This window comes from Tachyglossus aculeatus, chromosome 11 (assembly GCF_015852505.1).
Source record: "Tachyglossus aculeatus isolate mTacAcu1 chromosome 11, mTacAcu1.pri, whole genome shotgun sequence".
Classification (NCBI taxonomy): Eukaryota; Metazoa; Chordata; class Mammalia; order Monotremata; family Tachyglossidae; genus Tachyglossus; species Tachyglossus aculeatus.
Genome location: NC_052076.1, coordinates 23,372,073 through 23,393,500, shown reverse-complemented (window position 1 = coordinate 23,393,500; position 21,428 = coordinate 23,372,073). Strand labels below are relative to the sequence as shown.

Sequence of the window (21,428 nt, the reverse complement as noted above, 5' to 3'; positions counted from 1 at the left end):
GGTAGGGACTGTCTCTATATGCTGCCAATTTGGACTTCCCAAGCGCTTAGTACAGTGCTCTGCACATGGTAAGCGCTCAATCAATACGATTGATGATGATGATTGACTATCCCACGTGGGGCTCACGATCTAAGCAGGAGGGTGAACAGGTATTGAATCCCCCTCTGACAGGTGAGAAGAGGGAGGCACGGGGACGTCCGTATGTTTTGTTTTGTCGCCCGTCTCCCCCTTCTAGCCTGTGAGCCCGTTGTTGGGTAGGGACCGCCTCTATATGTTGCCGCCTTGGGCTTCCCAAGCGCTTAGTCCGGTGCTCTGCACGCAGTAAGCGCTCAATAAATACGACTGAAAGGATGAATGAGATCATTCAATCGCATTTATTGAGCGCTTACTGCGTGCAGAGCACCGGACTAAGCGCTTAGATCAAAGAGATTAGATGCCAGGTCCTCTGACTCCCGGCCCCGGGCTCCTTCCAGTTGGCCACGCTGCTTCCCTGCCCTGAAGGGCGGGATGTTAGTGGGGTCTAACGGCAAGGGCCCAAGGCTGGGAGTCCGGAGTTCGAATTCCAGTATGGGCTCGGCCTTCGGACAAGTCGCTTACCTTCTCTGTGCCTCCGTTTCCTCATCTGTACAATAGGGGTAATACACCCGCCATCCCCCCATCCCCCCAGGCCGCCCACGACCTGCCAGGAGTCCACAGTGTCACAAGGGCAGAGGGGAAGGAACTCGAGGAAGACAGGGCAGGGGCTAGTGGCTAAATCTCCAAGGGAAAGGACAGGAGGAGGGGAAGGAGGGACAGAGGGCCCCATCGTCCTACAGAAGCCCTGGCACTCCCTGGACCCCAATTTCAAAGGCCCAGCCAACCTGTACTTCCCAAGCGCTTAGTACAGTGCTCTGCACACAGTAAGCGCTCAATAAATACGACTGATGATGCCGATGGGCTTCTGGATTTGCAGAAGCTTGGGATCCCCCTTCCCTGGCTTCTTCCTCGGATTCAGGGGCCTCTGGAGGGGTGGTACCCCTCCCGGTACCTTACGTTTTGATCACGAGACTCCCCTTTTCCTGACCTCACCCGGTGGGAAAGCAAGCGTTGGGAGGTGAGGGGTGGGAGGGAAAGGATGGAAGGAAAGAGAGGAGGAGGAGGAGGAGGAGGAAGAGGAGTCCACCGGGGCCAGCGCAGCCGGCGGGAAGGGGCAGGAGTCGGGGCCGGGGGAAGGGGCAGCCGGAGGGAGAGGCGCCGGGCCGGTACCTTGCTGGTCTCGGGACTGTCCGGGTCAAACTGGACCTGCTTGGAAGCCAGCTCCCGCCCGGTGTCCACGTCGTAGCACAGGTAGACCTGGCCGAAAGCCCCCTGGCCCAGTAGCTTCCCCCGGCGCCAGTTGATGGGGGCGCTGGGGGCTGCGGGGACAGAACGGGGACAGGGCTGAGCCGACGGCCCCGGCCGAGCATCGGCCGCCCCTCTCCAGCTCTCGGCATCGCGGGGAATCGGGGAGGGGGTTCGGCGTGACCCCGGCGGGCCGTCCCTCCGGCTCCACTGTCCGGACTGGGGGCCCTGAGGAATCTCCAGCGGCTGCCTGGCAATCTAAGAATCAAGCCAAAACTCCTCCCTGTCGGCTTCAAGGCTGCCCATCCCCTCGCCCCCTCCTTCCTCACCTCCCTTCTCGCCTTCTCCATCGCAGCCCGCAACCTCCGCTCCTCTGCCGCCGCTCACCTCCTCACTGGGCCTCGTTCTCGCCCGTCCCGCCGTCAACCCCCGGCCCCCGTCCTCTCCCTGGCCCGGAATTCCCTCCCTCCGCACATCCGCATATACCTGTATATATGTATATATGTTTGTACATATTTATTACTCTATTTATTTTACTTGTACATATCTATTCTATTTATTTTATTTTGTTAGTATGTTTGGCTTTGTTCTCTGTCTCCCCCTTTTAGACTGTGAGCCCGCTGTTGGGTAGGGACTGTCTCTGTATGTTGCCAAGTTGTACTTCCCAAGCGCTTAGTACAGTGCTCTGCACATAGTAAGCGCTCAATAAATACGATTGATGATTGATGATGATCCGCCCAGCTAGCTCTCTTCCTCCCTTCAAAGCCCTACTGAGAGCTCACCTCCTCCGGGAGGCCTTCCCACACTGAGCCCCCTTTTCCCTCTCCTCCTCCCCATCGCCCCCGCCTTACCTCGTTCCCCTCCCCACAGCACTTGTATATCTATCTGTACAGATTTATGACTCTATTTATTTTCCTTTTACATATTTACTATTTATTTTTTAATGATGTGCATCTAGCTCTATTTCTATTTATTCTGATGACTTGACCTCTGTATACCCGTTTTGTTTTGTGGTCTGTCTCCCCCTTCTAGACCTTTGTCGGGTAGGGACCGTCTCTATATGTTGCCGACTTGTACTTCCCAAGCGCTTAGTACAGTGCTCTGCACATACTAAGCGCTCAATAAATACGATTGATGAACGAATGAATGAACGGGGGCAGCAGGAACCACTATGTCCAGGGTCTCAGCTGACCAGAGCTCTAGCCACCTCGGGAAGGATGGGGGCAAGGCCGGAGGGGTGGAAAGGGGAAGGGCAAGGGGAGTGAAAGGGAAAGAAGGAGGAAGGCTGGGAATGTCTCCCTCGGGCACGGGGCGGGAACGTCCGGGGACCGAGCAGCTCCCGGCCCCTTATTTTTTACGGTATTTGTTAGGCACTTACTACGGGTCAAGCACCGTACTAAGCGCCGTACAAGGTAATCAGGTTGGACACCTTCCCTGTCCCCTGTTGTGGGCAGGGAATGTGTCCGTTTATTCATTCAATCACATTTATTGAGCGCTTACTGTGTGCAGAGCACTGTACTAAGCGCTTGGGAAGTACAAGTCGGCAACACATAGGGACAGTCCCTATCCAACAACGGGCTCACAGTCTAGAAGGGGGAGACAGGGAACAAAACAAAACACGTGGACAGGTGTCAAGTCCTCAGAATAAACAGAAATAAAGCTCGATGCACATCATTAACAAAATAAATAGAACAGTAAATATGTACAGGTAAAATAAATAGAGTAATAAATCTGTACAAGCATATATACAGGTGCTGTGGGGATGGGGAGGAGGAGAGGGAAAAGGGGGCAATGTGACCTTGGGCAAGTCACTTCACTTCTCTGCGCCTCAGTTCCCTCATCTGTAAAATGGGGATTCCATTTTGATGCTGTTGATGCCTGTCTATTGTTTTGTTTTGTTTTCCGTCTCCCCCTATTAGACTGTGAGCCCACTGTTGGGTAGGGATTGTCTCCATCTGTTGCCGAACTGTACTTTCCAAGCGCCCAGTACAGTGCTCTGCACACGGTAAGCACTCAACAAATTTGTTTACTCTCCTACTGTCCTCTCCCAAGCGCTTAGCCCAGTGCTCTGCACAAAGTAAGCGCTCGACACATTCGACTGACTGAATGGCAGTCCACGTCCCACGGAAGGCTCACGGTCGTGATCCCCCTTTTACGGATGAGGAAACTGAGGCACAGGGAAGGTGAGTGGCTCGCTCAGGGTCACCCAGCGGGGCAAGGGGCAGAGCTGGGATTAGAACGTAGATCCTGAACGTTTGGGAGTTGGGGAGGAGGCACAATAATAACAACAACAATAATAAAGACGGTATTTGTAAAGTGCTTACTACGTGCCAGGCAGTGTACTAAGCCCTGGAGCGGATACAAGCAAATCGCGCTGGACACAGTCCCCGTCCCACGTGGGGCTCGCCGCCTCAATCCCCATTTTACAGAGGAGGAGACTGAGGCCCAGAGAGGTAAAGCGACTTGCCCAAGGTCACCCAGCAGGCAAGTGAAGCAGCGTGGCTCAGTGGAAAGAGCCCGGGCTTGCGAGTCAGAGGTCATGGGTTCAAATCCCAGCTCCGCCGCCTGTCAGCTGCGTGACCTTGGGCAAGTCACTTCACTTCTCTGAGCCTCAGTTCCCTCATCTGTAAAATGGGGATTAAGACTGTGAGCCCCATGTGGGACAACTTGATCACCTTGTATCCACCCCCAGCGCTTAGAACAGTGCTCTGCACACAGTAAGTGCTTAACAAACGCCATTATTTATTTATTTACTTAACTTCTCTGTGCCTCCGTACACATCTAGTGGTTTCTTCCTGACTCTAAAGGACTTGGGGGACGCATCATCCCCCATTGCTTCATCTGTAAAATGGGGATTAAGACTGGGAGCCCCACATGGGACAACCTGATCACTTTGTTACTTTGCACACAGTAAGCGCTTAACAGATACCAAAATTATTATTATTATTAAGCGGCAGAGAGGGATTAGAAGCCATGACCTTCCGACTCTCAAGGCCGGGCTCTGTCCGCGTCGCCATGCTGCTTCCTTAGACGGGGCAGATCCTGGAAAATGATGGTTCTCTCCCCCCATCCCTCCCACGGTCCCCCGAGCCCCCATCCTCCCTCCTTCCAGGACGGGGTCCGGCGGCCCCCGGCGACCCCCACCCCGGCTGCTTTGCTTACATTTGGTGGGCACGTTCCTCTCCTGCACCGAGAGGGAGTTCTCGCTGTCGGCGGGCCGCAGGCGGCCCCGGGGGTCCAGGTACTGCCCTGTCAGGCCCAGGTTCTCCCCGTTGGTGCTCAGGGAGCGGCTGGACGGCACCAGCGTAAACAGGTTGCCTTGGTGACGCCGTATCCGGGGGAACGTCCTCCGGCCTGTGGGGTCGGGCACGGGCAGGGGGGAGTTGAGTCGGGCAAAGCCCTCCCATCACCCCAGGGAGGGTCACCTTCTTGCCCTGTCTCTGCTCTTCTGGACCGTGACCCCGCCGTCGGGTAGGGACCGTCTCTATACGTTGCCAACTTGGACTTCCCAAGCGCTCAGAACACAGTAAGCGCTCAATAAATACGATTGAATGAGTGCCCGGGCACCCCAGTCTGGCTGAGCTCGTTGTGGGCAGGGAATGTTACCGTTTATTGCTGTATTGTACTTTCCCAAGCGCTTAGTACAGCGCTCTGCACGCAGTAAGCACTCAATAAATACGACTGGCTGAACTGAATGAGCGAATGATTGGATGAATGCTGCCCGGAGGAGAAGGCCTGCTGTAGGGCAGAGGGCAGAGCCGGGCCGAGGCATCACGCAAAGGGGGCGGGGGGGATGCCCACACGTGTGGCTAACCCCCGCTCTGTGCCCTCGACACCCTGCGGCCTCAGGGCCCCCGAGGGCAAGTGCCGTGCGAGAGGCTGGAGGGGTGGTGGGCCTCAGTTTCCCATCTCCCCCACCCTTTTCCCTGCCCCCAGCCTGGCCAGGCTGGGATCCATCCTGGGGGAAGGGGAAAAGGGACTCCAGGGCCCGCCTTCGCACAGGGATGTCTGCTCGGGGAAAGCTCCGGAGACAGGTGGCGGCCCCGGAGATGACTGAGGGTGAAGGCCCTGGGTGGGCCGGGCCGGGGCACGGCAGGACCCGGGAGCTCACCGTCATTGTAGTCCTTGTGCTGCATAGACACGTGGTAGCGCCTTGGGTAGGTGCCGCCCTTCACGCCCTTGTCATAGAGCTGCGAGTCCCGATCTGGGAGAGACACGGGAGAGGTTGGGTGCGCGGGGGGCCGGCCCTCGCGGTATGCTGACTGGGCAGGCCCACCCCCTCAGGGCAGGGTCCCGCAGACGCCCGCGGCCAGGCTCGGCGGGGGCCGCCAAGTCGGTCTCCCGCTCAACCGCCGGGACGGACCGCGGGCCTGCTGCTTGTGACGGTGCGGAACGGTGGGTAGACCCCATCCCCGCGCTCGGGAATAATAATAATAATAATAATAATAATGGCGGCATTTGTTAAGCGCTTACTATGTGCAAAGCACTGTTCTAAGCGCTGGGGGGATACAAGGTGATCAGGTTGTCCCACGTGGGGGCTCACGGTCTTAATCCCCATTTTACAGATGAGGGAACCGAGGCTCAGAGAAGTGAAGTGACTTGCCCAAGGTCACACAGCAGACGTGGCGGAGCTGGGATTCGAACCCATGACCTCTGACTCCAAAGCCTGTGCTCTTTCCACTGAGCCACGCTGCTTCTCGGGAAGCCTCCAGTCTAGCTGGAAACGGACCGGGAAATCATTTACCGCCCGAAGCATGCGGGAGGAAAGGGATGTGGCCCAGAGTTAGTACTTCCACAACTGTGGGGACTGGCTCATTAGTATGGAAGTGCCTCGGATACTTGTTTAATTGATGCGTTCTTCCCCGCTCCCCTCTTCCCTCCAACCTGGCCGCTCAGTCCCTCCCCACTCCTCTCCCACCCCTTCTCTCCCAACCCACGTGGCCCGGCGGCCTACCGGAGCATTCCTGCCTGTTATCCGGGAAACTCTGGGCTCTGGACATCCGGGACTTCCGGAAGGAAGGACTAGAGAAGCGAACACAGAGAACCGACGGGAGACCCTCAGAGGGCTCCCCCGAGGAGCCGACTGGGGCCGCGGGTCACTCCCCTCCGGGAACCATTATTGGTAGTATTTACTAAGCGCTTACTGTGTGCAGAGCACTGGGAACAAATACACCCATGGAAATTAGACATGGTCCCTTCCCCCTCAGGGGTGGGGGGAGGGCCTGTAAACTGAAAATAAGAAGGGGGAAGGGGAATGGATTCAGATTTCCCTGTTTTTATCTGCCGGCCCACAAATCACCAAGGGAACTCAGCATCGTTCTCCAAGACTCCCACACTGAGCCCCTTCTTTCCTCTCCCCCTCATCCCCCTCTCCATCCCCCCCATCTTACCTCCTTCCCTTCCCCACAGCACCTGTATATATGTATAAATGTTTGTACATATTTATTACTCCATTTATTTATTTTACTTGTACATATCTATTCTATTTATTTTATTTTGTTAGTATGTTTGGTTTTGTTCTCTGTCTCCCCCTTTTAGACTGCGAGCCCACTGTTGGGTAGGGACTGTCTCTCTATGTTGCCAACTTGTACTTCCCAAGCGCTTAGTACAGTGCTCTGCACACAGTAAGCGCTCAACAAATACGATTGATGATGACGAAGTGCCGAGGGCCGCACTGAGGGCTTCTGGGTAGCAAGCGGGTCGGGTGCCGGGGTGGCCGAGCTTGTGCATATTTATTCTATTTATTTTGTTAATATGTTTTGTTTTGTAGCTGCCCTCGACACTGCAATCACCCCCTTTTACTCTATTTATTTTACTTGTACATATTTATTCTATTTTATTTTGTTCCTATGTTTTGTTTTGTTGTCTGTCTCCCCCTTCTAGCCTGTGAGCCCGCTGTTGGGTAGGGACCGTCTCTAGATGTTGCCAACTTGGACTTCCCAAGCGCTTAGTCCAGTGCCCTGCACACAGTAAGCGCTCAATAAAAACAATCGAATGAACGAATGAATGAAACTTTATCCAACTTCGACTTCACTGACCCTGTCCTCTCCTAGTTCTCCTCCGATCTCGACTTACACGTTGCCAGCTTGTACTTCCCAAGCGCTTAGTCCAGTGCTCTGCACACAGTAAGCGCTCAATAAATACGATTGATTGATTGACTGATTGTCTGTCTGTCTCCCCCTTCTAGACTGTGAACCCGCTGTCGGGTAGGGACCGTCTCTATATGTTGCCAACTTGGACTTTTCAAGCGCTTAGTCCAGTGCTCAGCACACGGTAAGCGCTCAATAAAAACGATTGAATGAACGAATGAATGAAACTTTATCCAATTTCGACTTCACTGACCCTGTCCTCTCCTAGTTCTCCTCCGATCTCGACTTATACGTTGCCAGCTTGTACTTCCCAAGCGCTTAATCCAGTGCTCTGCACACAGTGAGCCCTCAATAAATACGATTGATTGATTGATTATTGTCTGTCTGTCTCCCCCTTTTAGACTGTGAACCCGCTGTTGGGTAGGGACCGTCTCTATATGTTGCCAACTTGGACTTTTCAAGCGCTTAGTCCAGTGCTCTGCACACGGTAAGCGCTCAATAAATACGATCGACTGAATGAAACTTTATCCAACTTCGACTTCACTGACCCTGTCCTCTCCTAGTTCTCCTCCGATCTCGACTTACACGTCGCCAGCTTGTACTTCCCAAGCGCTTAGTCCAGTGCTCGGCACACAGTAAGCGCTCAATAAATACGATTGATTGATTGACTGATTGTCTGTCTGTCTCCCCCTTCTAGACTGTGACCCGCTGTTGGGTAGGGACCGTCTCTATATGTTGCCAACTTGGACTTTTCAAGCGCTTAGTCCAGTGCTCAGCACACGGTAAGCGCTCAATAAAAACGATTGAATGAATGAAACTTTATCCAACTTCGACTTCACTGACCCTGTCCTCTCCTAGTTCTCCTCCGATCTCGACTTACACGTCGCCAGCTTGTACTTCCCAAGCGCTTAGTCCAGTGCTCGGCACACAGTAAGCGCTCAATAAATACGATTGATTGATTGACTGATTGTCTGTCTGTCTCCCCCTTCTAGACTGTGACCCGCTGTTGGGTAGGGACCGTCTCTATATGTTGCCAACTTGGACTTTTCAAGCGCTTAGTCCAGTGCTCTGCACACGGTAAGCCCTCAATAAATATGATTGATTGATTGATTGATTGATTGACTGATTGTCTGCCTGTCTCCCCCTTCTAGACTGTGACCCGCTGTTGGGTAGGGACCGTCTCTATACGTTGCCAACTTGGACTTCCCAAGCGCTTCGTCCAGTGCTCTGCACACAGTAAGCGCTCAATAAATACGACTGATTGATTGATTGATTGTCTGTCTGTCTCCCCCTTCTAGACTGTGATCCGCTGTTGGGTAGGGTCCGTCTCTATACGTTGCCAACTTGGACTTTTCAAGCGCTTCGTCCAGTGCTCTGCACACGGTAAGCGCTCAATAAATACGATCGACTGACTGAATGAACTGAGCAGGGCCCGCCCGCCCGCCCGCTGCGGCCTCAACGCTCCGGTCCCCGGGGACCCCTGCGGTCCTACCTGTCCGCTGACCTCTCCAGGGACTGGCAGCTCCCGGACATCGAGTTCTCCGCGCTGCTCAGGGGGTCCAGCATCTGCAAGGCCGAGCCACTCCGTCCTGAGCCAACGGCCGGCGTCACGGGCCCAGACGCAAAGCCCAGGGCCCGCGTCGACCCTGCCTCTCCCGTCCGCTTGCCCCCCGAAGACCCCCGGCGGCTTGGGGGGTTTGGGCGCTCCGCCCCTCGGCCCCTGGGATTACTCACGCACTGCTCGTTGGCTTCCGGGATGAACTCGCCCTCGCTGTTGATGCTGGTGTAGGAGCCCTGGCGGGCAATGCGCTGCTGCCGCTCGGGGACGTAGCCCGGGGGAGGAGAGCTGCGGCCTGTGTTCTGGGAGCCTGGAACGCACAAGCCCGGGATGGCCCTGGAGAATCCAGCCTGGAGAGGGTGGCCGGCCAGCGAGGGCCAGCGTGCCCGCCAACGGAGATCCTCGGATCGGCCACGCTCCCTTCCCTGCAGCTCCCGAACAGACCCGGCAGATCCCCGTGCTCTGCACATAGTAAGCGCTCAATAAATACGATTGATGATGATGATCCCCGGCCGGGAGACCCAGGAAGCCCGCTCATCATCATCATCATCAATCGCATTTATTGAGCGCTTACTGTGGGCAGAGCACTGGACCAAGCGCTTGGGAAGTCCAAACTGGCAATATCTAGAGACAGTCCCTACCCAACAGTGGGCTCACATCATCATCATTATCATCAATCGTATTTATTGAGCGCTTACTATGTGCAGAGCACTGTAGTAAGCACTTGGGAAGTCCAAATTGGCAACATATAGAGACAGTCCCTACCCAACAGTGGGCTCACATCATCATCATCAATCTTATTTATTGAGCGCTTACTGTGCGCAGAGCACTGGACTAAGCGCTTGGGAAGTCCAAATTGGCAACATCTAGAGACAGTCCCTACCCAACAGTGGGTTCACATCATCATCATCATCATCAATCGCATTTATTGAGCGCTTACTGTGTGCAGAGCACTGGACTAAGCACTTGGGAAGTCCAAACTGGCAACATATAGAGACAGTCCCTACCCAACAGTGGGCTCACATCATCATCATCAATCGTATTTATTGAGCGCTTACTGTGTGCAGAGCACTGGACTAAGCGCTTGGGAAGTCCAAATTGGCAACATATAGAGACAGTCCCTACCCAACAGTGGGCTCACATCATCATCATCAATCGTATTTATTGAGCGCTTACTGTGTGCAGAGCACTGGACTAAGCGCTTGGGAAGTACAAATTGGCAACATAGAGAGACAGTGCCTACCCAACAGTGGGTTCACAGTCTGAAAGGGGGAGACAGAGAACAAAACCAAACATACTAACAAAATAAAATAAATAGAATAGATATGTACAAGTAAAATAAATAGAGTAATAAATATGTACAAACATATATACAGGTGCTGTGGGGAAGGGAAGGAGGTAAGGCGGGGGGATGGAGAGGGGGGCGAGGGGGAGAGGAAGGAAGGGGCTCAGTCTGGGAAGGCCTCTTGGAGGAGGTGAGCTCTCAGCAGGGCCTTGAAGGGAAGCAGGGGAGGCTCCACCTCCACAGGTGACCTCGGCCAACCCTGGGGCGGAAGAGGGGCACCGAAGGCCACCTCGGTGGAGACCAGACTTCCGGGGACCTCAGTGTCAATCAATCAATCAATCGTATTTATTGAGCGCTTACTGTGTGCAGAGCACCACACTAAGTGCTTGGGAAGTCCAAGTTGGCAACATCTAGAGACGGTCCCTACCCAACAGCGGGCTCCCAGCCTCAGCCAGCTGATGGGCCTGGGCAATGGGGATAATTAGCTCCCAGTGGGATGATGGAGAGGAAGATTGGAGGGGCGGGGAACAAACCAGGAAAGCCGGCATCTCCCCTCCGGCCCCCAGCCCAGGGACGGGTGAGGGGTGAACGGTCGGGGGCTCCCCCATTGGCCTGCCTCCCTGAAACCCCTGGTTTCCGGAGGTCAGTACGAGGGTCGTCATCATCATCATCAATCGTATTTATTGAGCGCTTCCTGTGTGCAGAGCACTGGACTAAGCGCTTGGGAAGTCCAAGTTGGCAACATCTAGAGGCGGTCCCTACCCAACAGCGGGCTCACGGTCTAAAAGGGGGAGACAGAGAACAAAACCAAGCATAAACAAAAACATAAAAACAAAACCAATCAGGTGATGGCGGTGACGTGGGAGCGGAGGAGGTGATGGCTCCCAGGACCCCATGGTGAGAAGGGGATCTGATACAGCCTGGGCGCCCCCACCCCCTTTTTAATATAGCATTTATTACTATGTGCAAAGCACTGTTCTAAGCGCTGGGGAGGATACAAGGTGATCAGGTTGTCCCACGGTGGGCTCACGGTCTTCACCCCCATTTTCCAGATGAGGTCACTGAGGCCCAGAGAAGTGAAGTGACTTGCCCAAAGTCACACGGCTGACAGTTGGCGGAGCCGGGATTTGAACCCGTGACCTCTGATTCCCAATCCCGGGCTCTTCCCACTGAGCCACGCTGCTTCCCTTGAGTGGACTTCACTTTACCAACAAATGGGAAGAGGAGGTCAAGGCAGTTAACGTAACCACCCGATGAGAAAGGCCGGGAAAAGGCAACAACTGCCAATTCATTCATTCAGTCGTATTTATTGAGCGCTTACTGTGTGCAGAGCACTGGACTAAGCGCTTGGGAAGTCCAAGTTGGCAACGTATGGAGACGGTCCCTACCCAACAGTGGGCTTACAGTCTAGAAGGCAGGTTCACAGTCTAGAAGAGGGGTGGGTTAGGGAAACAGATGTTACGGAGCCGGGATTTGAACCCGTGACCTCTGACTCCAAAGTCCGTGCTCTTTCCACTGAGCCACGCTGCTTCTAGTTTCCCTCCCTTCCCCACAGCACCTGTATATATGTATATATGTTTGTACATATTTATTACTCTATTTATTTATTTATTTTACTCGTACATAGCTATTCTATTTATTTTATTTTGTTAATATATTTGGTTTTGTTGTCTGTCTCCCCCTTTTAGACTGTGAGCCCACTGTTGGGTAGGGACTGTCTCTATATGTTGCCAACTTGGACTTCCCAAGCGCTTAGTCCAGTGCTCTGCACATAGTAAGCGCTCAATAAATACGATTGATGATGATGATGATGATGATGATGTTACGACCAATGAGGGCGACTGAATTAGGGCATTCATTCGATCGTATTTATTGAGCGCTTACTGTGTGCAGAGCACTGGACTCCGCACACAGCAGAGTAGGGCAGCAAATGTTACCACCGGGCTATGTTAGAGAAGCAGCGCGGCTCGGTGGAAAGCGCGCAGGCTTGGGGAGTCAGAGGTCATGGGTTCTAATCCCAGCTCCGCTACTTATCAGCTGCGTCACTTTACTGCTCTGTGCCTCAGTTACCTCATCTGGAAAATGGGGATTAAGACTGTGAGCCCCATGTGGAACAACCTGATTACCTTGTATCTCCCCCAGCGCTTAGAACAGTGCTTGGCACATAGTAAGCGCTTAACAAACACCAAAATTATTATTATTATTATTACCAGCCAGTGAGAGGATGTGGGGCAGGAAATGCGTCCCCCAAGTCCTTTAGAGTCAGGAAGAAACCACTAGATTGTCAAATCCTGGAGGGCAAGGATGATGTCTTCTTTCCCTAGTGTCCTCTCAATCAATCAGTCAATCAATCAATCGTATTTATTGAGCGCTTACTGTGTGCAGAGCACTGTACTAAGGGCTCGGGGGCTGTAGCGCTCAGTACAATACTACGCATCCAGCGAAATGTCAGTAATTACCACGGACCGAACGAAGGGATTCAGGCTTGTCCAGGTTCTGGGGGACGGCCCACAGTTGTGCGGGGAGGTGGCCATCTAGGAGGGAGCTGGAACGGCCAGTACGTTCCCCCAACGATAAGCCCAGCAATCATCATCACCATCAATCGTATTTATTGAGCGCTTCCTATGTGCAGAGCACTGTACTAAGCGCTTGGGAAGTCCAAATTGGCAACACATAGAGACGGTCCCTACCCACCAGTGGGCTCACAGTCTAAAAGGGGGGAGACAGGAAACAAAACCAAACATACCAACAAAATAAAATAAATAGGATAGATATGTACAAGTAAAACAAATAAATAAATGGAGCCGGAGCCGCCGACTGAGGCGGGTGTTGGGGGTTGTGCCCAGCTGTCTGCACCAGCCCGGCCGGCCAAGGACTACAGTCCTTAGGGGAGCCCGCCGTTGGGTAGGGACCGTCTCTATATGTTGCCGACTTGGACTTCCCAAGCGCTTAGTACAGTGCTCTGCACCCAGTAGGCGCTCAATAAATACGACTGAATGAATGAATGAAAGGGGAGGGCTGGAAGTGGGCCGGTGGGGTGAGCCGGGAAGAGCCGTTTTGCGGGCCAGGGTGTCTCTGTAGAGAAGCAGCGTGGCTCAGTGGAAAGAGCCCGGGCTTTGGAGTCAGAGGTCGTGGGTTCGAATGCCGGCTCCGCCACTTGTCAGCTGGGTGACTCTGGGCAAGTCACTTCACTTCTCTGGGCCCCAGTTACCTCATCTGTAAAAATGGGGATTAAGACTGTGAGCCCTCCGTGGGACAACCTGATAATAATAATAATGGCATTTATTAGGCGCTTACTATGTGCAAAGCACTGTTCTAAGTGCTGGGGAGGTTACAAGGTGATCAGGTTGTCCCACAGGGTGATCCCCTTGTAAACTCCCCAGCGCTTAGAACAGTGCTTTGCACATAGTAAGTGCTTAATAAATGCCATCATTACTATTATTATTATTTGGAGTCAGAGGTCGTGGATTCAAATCCCAGCTCTGCCAATTGCCAGCTGTGTGACTTTGGGCAAGTCACTTCACTTCTCTGGGCCTGTTACCTCATCTGTAAATTGGGGATTAAGACTGTGAGCCCCACGTGGGACAACCTGATCACCATGTAACCTCCCCAGCGCTTAGAAGAGTGCTTCACACATAGTAAGCACTTAATTAAATGCCATCATTATTATTATTTCTCTGGGCCTTTTAACTCTTCTGTAAAATGAGGATTAAGACTGTGAGCCCCACGTGGGACAACCTGATCACCTTGTAAACTCCCCAGCGCTTAGAACAGTGCTTTGCATATAGTAAGCACTTAATAAATGCCATCATTATTATTATTATTATTTGGAGTCAGAGGTCGTGGGTTCAAATCCCGGCTCCGCCAATTGCCAGCTGTGTGACTTTGGGCAAGTCTCATCATTTCTCTGGGCCTGTTACCTCGTCTGAAAAATGGGGATTAAGACTGTGAGCCCCACGTGGGACAACCTGATCACCGTGTAACCTCCCCAGCGCTTAGAAGAGTGCTTTGCACATAGTAAGCACTTAATTAAATGCCATCATTATTATTATTTCTCTGGGCCTTTTAACTCATCTGTAAAATGGGGATTAAGACTGTGAGCCCCCCGTGGGACAACCTGATCACCGTGTAACCTCCCCAGCGCTTAGAACAGTGCTTTGCACATAATAAGCGCTTAATAAATGCCATTATTATTATTATTATTATTATTATTATTATTATTATTATTATTTGGAGTCAGAGGTCGTGGGTTCAAATCCCGGCTCCGCCAATTGCCAGCTGTGTGACTTTGGGCAAGTCACTTCACTTCTCTGGGCCTGTTACCTCATCTGTAAATTGGGGATGAAGACTGTGAGCCCCCCGTGGAACAACCTGATCACCGTGTAACCTCCCCAGCGCTTAGAAGAGTGCTTTGCACATAGTAAGCGCTTAATTAAATGCCATCATTATTATTATTTCTCTGGGCCTGTTACCTCATCTGTAAAATGGGGATTAAGACTGTGAGCCCCCCGTGGGACAACCTGATCACCGTGTAACCTCCCCAGCGCTTAGAACAGTGCATTGCACATAGTAAGCGCTTAATAAATGCTATCATTATTATTATTATTATTATTATTATTATTATTATTATTATTATCTGGTACGTGTGTCCCCCCCATGTGAGATGACCAAGGTGGGCGGCTGGATTAGGGAGGGGGCGGATGGAAGCCAGGGAGGCCCCTGGGATTACAGCATCTGGGACAAGGGCCCGGGAGATGAAAGGAACCTGTCTGGACGGCAGTCACCATCAATGAATTGTATTTATTGAGCGCTTACTATGTGCAGGGCACCATACTAAGCCCTTGGGAGCAGCGTGGCTCAGTGGAGAAGAGCCCGGGCTTTGGAGTCAGAGGTCATGGGTTCGACTCCCGGCTCTGCCACCTGCCTGCTGTGTAACCTTGGGCAAGTCACTTAACTTCTCTGAGCCTCACTTACCTCATCTGTAAAATGGGGATTAAGACTGTGAGCCCCATGTGGGGCAACTTGATCACCTTGTATCCAGCGCTTAGAACAGTGCTCTGCACATAGTAAGCGCTTAACAAATACCATTATTATTATTATTACAATATAACAGAATCGGTAGACACGTTCCCTGCCCATGACGAGCTTACACTCTAGAAGACTGCAAGATTACAGTCTAGAGGACACGTCAGAGGTGGCGGACTACCGGGAAGCCAGGAGGGGTGAGCAGCTTGGGGCTGGGTGCCCACGGGTGAGGCAGAAGGTCCCCCCACGGCCTCATACGCTACGTTCGGGGGGCACCGACAGGCTGAACGGTGGTGCCAGGCCCCGGCAAGATTTCCAAAGCAACTGGCAGGTGGGTGGGTGGAAGCAGCCCCGAAACCCCGACAGACCCAGGGGAGCCCAACTCCTGCCTCTTTCTCTTTTTTTTTTGGTATTTCTTAAGCGCTTACAATGTGCCAAGCACTGTTCTAAGCACGGGGGGCAGGGATACAAGGTAATCAGGTTGCCCCACGTGGGGCTCCCAGTCTTCATCCCCATTTTACAGATAACTGAGGCCCAGAGAAGTGAAGCGACTTGCCTAAAGTCACCCAGCTGACAAGCGGCAGAGCCGGGATTAGAACCCATGACCTCTGACTCCCAAGCTCGGCCTCTTTCCACTGAGCCCCGCTGCTTCTCGTTGATCTCCTCCAGGAGGCCTTCCCAGACTGAGCCCCTTCCTTCCTCTCCCCCTCGTCCCCCTCTCCATCCCCCCATCTTACCTCCTTCCCTTCCCCACGGCACCTGTATATATGTATATATGTTTGTACATATTTATTACTCTATTTATTTTACTTGTACCTATCTATTCTATTTATTTTATTTTGTCAGTAGGTTTGGTTTTGTTCTCTGTCTCCCCCTTCTAGACTGTGAGCCCGCTGTTGGGTAGGGACTGTCTCTATGTGCTGCCGACTTGTACTTCCCAAGCGCTTAGTCCAGTGCTCTGCACATAGTAAGCGCTCAATAAATATGATTGATTGATCTCTGGTCAATGATTGGGGTCAGTCCCACACTCTCAACCTGCCTGCCGGGGAGGAGACCGGGGTGGGCCCGGGGGTTCTGCCACAGATGTAATTACTGAACTGTTGGGTAGGGACTGTCTCTATATGTTGCCAACTTGTACTTCCCAAGCGCTTAGTACAGTGCTCTGCACACAGTAAGCGCTCAATAAATACGATTGATTGATTGATTGAACGCTATGCAGCGCATAGTACTAAGCGCTGGGACCCTTTCCTCCTCTCCCACTCCCTTCTGCGTCGCCCTGCCTTGTTTCCTTTGTTCATCCCCCTCTCCCGGCCCCACAGCACTTACGTACATAGCTGTGGACTTTTTAAATAAAATATTAATGTCTGTCTCCCCTCATCTAATCTGTGAGCTTCTTGTGGGCCGGGAATGTGTCTATGATTGTATTGTGCTTTCCCCAAACACGTAGTACAGTGCTCTCTACCCGCTAAGCGCTCCGTCTCCCCCTTCTAGACTGTGAGCCCGTTATTGGGTAGGGACCGTCTCTATATGTTGCCGACTTAATACTAATAATAATTATGATGGCATTTATTAAGCGCTTACTATGTGCAAAGCACTGTTCTAAGCGCCGGGGAGTTTACAAGGTGATCAGGTTGTCCCACGGGGGGCTCACAGTCTTCATCCCCATTTTACAAATGGGGTAATTGAGGCACAGAGAAGTTAAGTGGCTTTCATTCATTCATTCGTATTGAGCGCTTACTGTGTGCAGAGCACTGTACTAAGCGCTTGGGGAAGTACAAGTTGGCAACATATAGAGACGGTCCCTACCCAACAGCGGGCTCACAGTTGGAGACAGACAACAAAACACATTAACAAAATAAAATAAATAGAATAAATACATACAAGTAAAATAGAGTTTTTAGACTGTGAGCCCACTGTTGGGTAGGGACTGTCTCTATATGTTGGCAATTTGTACTTCCCAAGCGCTTAGTACAGAGCTCTGCACACAGTAAGCGCTCAATAAATACGATTGATGATGATGAGTTTTGCTCAAAGTCACCCAGCTGACAAGTGGGTGACCTCTGTCTCCAAAGCCCGCGCTTTCCGCTGAACCACGCTGCTTCTTCATCATCATCATCATCAATCGTATTTATTGAGCGCTTACTATGTGCAGAGCACTGGACTAAGCGCTTGGGAAGTCCAAATTGGCAACATCTAGAGACAGTCCCTACCCAACAGTGGGCTCACAGTCTAAAAGGGGGAGACAGAGAACAAAACCAAACATACTAACAAAATAAAATAAATAGGATAGATATGTACAAGTAAAATAAATAGAGTAATAAATATGCTTCTTGGGACTTGTACTTCCCAAGCGCTTAGTACAGTGCTCTGCACGCCGTAAGCGCTCGTACATATCTATTCTATTTATTTTATTTTGTTAGTCTGTTTGGTTTTGTTCTCTGTCTCCCCCTTTTAGACCGTGAGCCCAGTGTTGGGTAGGGACTGTCTCTATATGTTGCCAATTTGTACTCCCCAAGCGGTTAGTACAGTGCTCTGCACACAGTAAGCGCTCAGTAAATACGATTGATGACGATGATGATAAATACGAAGGAATGAATAAATGTGACTGAATGAAGGAAATACAAGGGCGACCACTGGATGCTAAGCCCTCATTTCCCCTATCCACCCACCCCTCCGCGTCAACTCCCCTCTTGGCTGTGTGTCCGGGTTGAAAACTCACCCTAGCCTATCTCTCCTCCTACTCTGCTATTTCCCATATCGGTCATTTCTTTTGATACCTGTTTCCCTCTGTGGATTGTAAGCTCCTTGTGGGCAGGGACCACGTCTACCCCCTCTGTTGTTCTGCGCTCAGCCCAGGGTCACGGTAAGCGTTGAATCAACGCCAACGACTGATCGATAGACACGGTCCCCGGTCCCCGAGGGGCTCGCCATGGGGCGGCCTCACGTGAGCCCGGGCCGGCGGGCCGGGGGTGGGGGAAAGGGGACCTTTTGGCTCTTATTTCCAGCCGGGACTTTCACTTTTTCCAATACACCCTGCAGCCCGCACAGAGCCGGCGGCTATCTGATGGGCCGCGGGCCAGAGGCTATTGTGGAAAGACCTGCGACTCTGGGCAGGAAACGGAAGTCTCCCCGCATCAATGTCTATCGGAGGAAGTGAACGGAAAAACCGAGAGCTGGCCGGCCTGCCCGCCCGCCCGCCGTCCCCAGAGCGTTGTCGATTTTGTTTCGGTCTCAGCTCCAGGAGCGGCAGGGGATTTGGGCGCGGGACGGGGTCGGCGAGGGGCCGGGCGTCCGCAAACGTTCGGCTAGTGGCAGCGGAGGCCGCTCGAGGCAGGGCCGGGCCTTCTGGTCCAGGAGTTTCCCTGAGCTCCTCCGACAGGCCCTGTGCCCACCGGAAGCTCAGGAAGCGGGGAGTCCTAGTGTCGACGGTTCTCGGAGGAGAGCTCTGGCCAAGGTCTTGGCGCTCCCCCGTCCCTCCCCGATGACCCACTCACGGAACTGAAGCCCTCGCCCCGGGGAGCCGACCGGCTGCGGCTCTGCCGGCTGGGGCCGTCCTGAGAGAGAGGTTGGCGAGAAGGAAACAACCACAAGATTCCTCCTCCTTCCCTCCCTTCTGCCAGGCTCTAGGATCTCCCCCTTGACCCGAGGCGAGCCTATTAGCACCTCCCCGACTGGCCCGACTCCTGCTCTAGGGCACAGGGTGGCCAGAGAAGGCCAATCCTCCACGAGCGCGTCCACCCTCCGGCTCCTCGAGGCGGCACCAGGCCCGGCGAACCTCGGCCCGCTTCCGTCTGGCCGCTCGAGCCGAGTGGACGAGGGTATAGGGCCGGGCCCGGCTATCCGATCATTTTCCTCCACCCGACACGGGCGGCCTGACCGACTCCTTTCCCCGAGGGGCCGGCGGTCACCTTGGCTCCCTAGAATATTAATTCTGGCCCTGCCGGGAGGCCGCTTCCAGAACAGCCAGGCCGGAGGAGCAAACCAGTGAACTGTTGCCGGTTGAGGACCGGAACGGAGGCGAGGCAACGGTGTCTCCGCGCTCCCCCAAAGTGCCTCCCGCGGGCAAGGAGTCGAGGGGACGGGCCGGCCGTCGCTCGAAGCGCGGGGATCGGATCCCTCCACCCCAACCCCTAGACAGGCACAGAGGCGAGCGGGCGATACTCACTGACAGAGAGGTGCCTGCTTCTGGGCTCTTGGGGCTGGTACACCGTGGTAACGTCCGCCAGAGACTGGGAGGCCTTGATCCGCACCTGCTTGGGCCCCCCGGGGTGGGGAGAGGAGCCGGTCTACGGGCGGAGAGAGACGAGAGCGGCCGGGTTAGGGGTGTACGGCCTTGCCCTCCCCGAGCCCCCTTCCCGGAGTCTGCCAGCTTCCCGGGCGCCACCGCACAAGCCCCGGAAACCACCGCGATACAGGTCTCGGTGACCGTGAGGAGCCTGGGTCTGGAAAAACGCTGGAATTTCAGAAGGTCACGGGGAGAGAGGAGGAGGAAGCTACGTCTCCCCGGCACAAAACGCTTCTGGAGCCCCGCCAGATCTGCCCTCGCTTCCCGGGCCCTGCTGGGGAAGCGGCGTGGCTCCGTGGAAAGAGCCCGGGCTTTGGAGTCAGAGGTCAGGGGTTCAAATCCCGGCTCTGCCAATTGTCAGCTGGGTGACCATGGGCAAGTCACTTCGCTTCTCTGGGCCTCAGTTCCCTCATCTGTAAAATGGGGGTGAAGACTGTGAGCCCCCCATGGGACAACCTGATCACCTTGTAACCTCCCCGGCGCTTAGAACGGTGCTTTGCACATAGTCAGTGCTTAATAAATGCCATCATTATTAAGAAATACCACTTTTTAAAAGGATCATCATTACTATTATTCTTTCGTCGGGCTCAAAGGCTGACTCTCCACGAGGTGATTGAGGCCCAGAGATGGGAAGTGCCTTGCCCAAGGTCTCCCGGCAGAGCCGCGATTAGAACCCGGGTCCTCCTGAAGTCCAGGTCTGTGCCCTATCCACTAGGCCATGTTGCTTCTCTGCTTGGATGACATCCCTGGGCCTCAGTGGCCCGTGGACGGGAAAGCCATCTGGGGCAGCGGCATGGTCTAATAATAATAATAATAATGATGGCTTTTGTTAAGTGCTTTACACATAGTAAGTGCTTAATAAATGCCATTATTATTATTATTATTATTATTACCCTCTTCTCGTCAGAGGCCCGGGGGCCGGGCCAGGGGTAGCAGGCTAAGGGTTCGTGCCAAGAGAAAGCCTTGGCTCAGCATCGCGAAGGGACTCTCTAAGCAGGCAGGTGCCCCCCTCTATTGGGAGGCTGGCTTCCCGGGGCACCCGGGGAAGGGTGAGGAGGATGGCAGTCCCCTCCTCTAACGGGTCCCCAGCTCCAGTGGACGCCTTAGCAGAGTTGAACAATCGTGGCAAGAAGAAGAAACCGAGTCCCGCGTGCTGGCCCCCGAACACATCCCCTTAATTATCAGAGACTTGGCAAGATACAGGCTGGGTGTCCACGGGAACACCCCACCAAGCTCCCTCATATCTAAAATGGGGACTGAGACTGTAAGCTCCTTGCGGGACAAGGACTGTCTCCAATCCGATTTGCCTGTACCCACCGCAGCGCTTAAAGTTTAGTGCCTGTCACCTAGTAAGCACTTAAGAAGTGGAGAAGCAGCGTGGCTCAGGGGAAAGAGCCCGGCCTTCGGAGTCGGAGGTCATGGGCTCAAATCCCAGCTCCGCCAACTGTCCGCTGTGTGACTTTGGGCAAGTCACTTCGCTTCTCTGGGCCTCAGTTACCTCGTCTGTAAAATGGGGATGAAGACTGGGCCCCACGTGGGACAACCTGATCACCTTGTATTCCCCCAGCGCTTAGAACAGTGCTTTGCACGTAGTGAGTGCTTAATAAATGCCATCATTATTAAGAAATACCACTTTTTAAAAGGATCATCATTATTATTATTCTTTCGTCGGGCTCAGAGGCTGACTCTCCACGAGGTAATTGAGGCCCAGAGGTGGGAAGTGACTTGCTCAAGGTCACCCGGCAGACAAGCGGCAGAGCCAAGATTAGAACCCGGGTCCTCCTGACGTCCAGGTCTGTGCCCTATCCACTAGGCCATGTTGCTTCTCCGCTTGGATGACGTCCCCGGGCCTCAATGGCCTGTGAA

General features: G+C 53.4%; 1 protein-coding gene across 1 annotated transcript in view; it reads right to left on the bottom strand.

Annotated features, from left to right (window-relative positions):
* Positions 1-21,428, bottom strand: part of MAP3K3 (mitogen-activated protein kinase kinase kinase 3) — an 86,884-nt gene that overhangs the window by 15,076 nt on the left and 50,380 nt on the right. The window contains exons 7-13 of the mRNA XM_038753673.1: positions 19,443-19,563; positions 9,144-9,277; positions 8,902-8,975; positions 6,275-6,342; positions 5,432-5,524; positions 4,483-4,674; positions 1,246-1,394 (exon numbers count right to left, since the gene is read on the bottom strand). Coding sequence (XP_038609601.1) covers positions 1,246-1,394; positions 4,483-4,674; positions 5,432-5,524; positions 6,275-6,342; positions 8,902-8,975; positions 9,144-9,277; positions 19,443-19,563 — 831 coding nt within the window. The remainder of the gene's footprint in view (positions 1-1,245; positions 1,395-4,482; positions 4,675-5,431; positions 5,525-6,274; positions 6,343-8,901; positions 8,976-9,143; positions 9,278-19,442; positions 19,564-21,428) is intronic.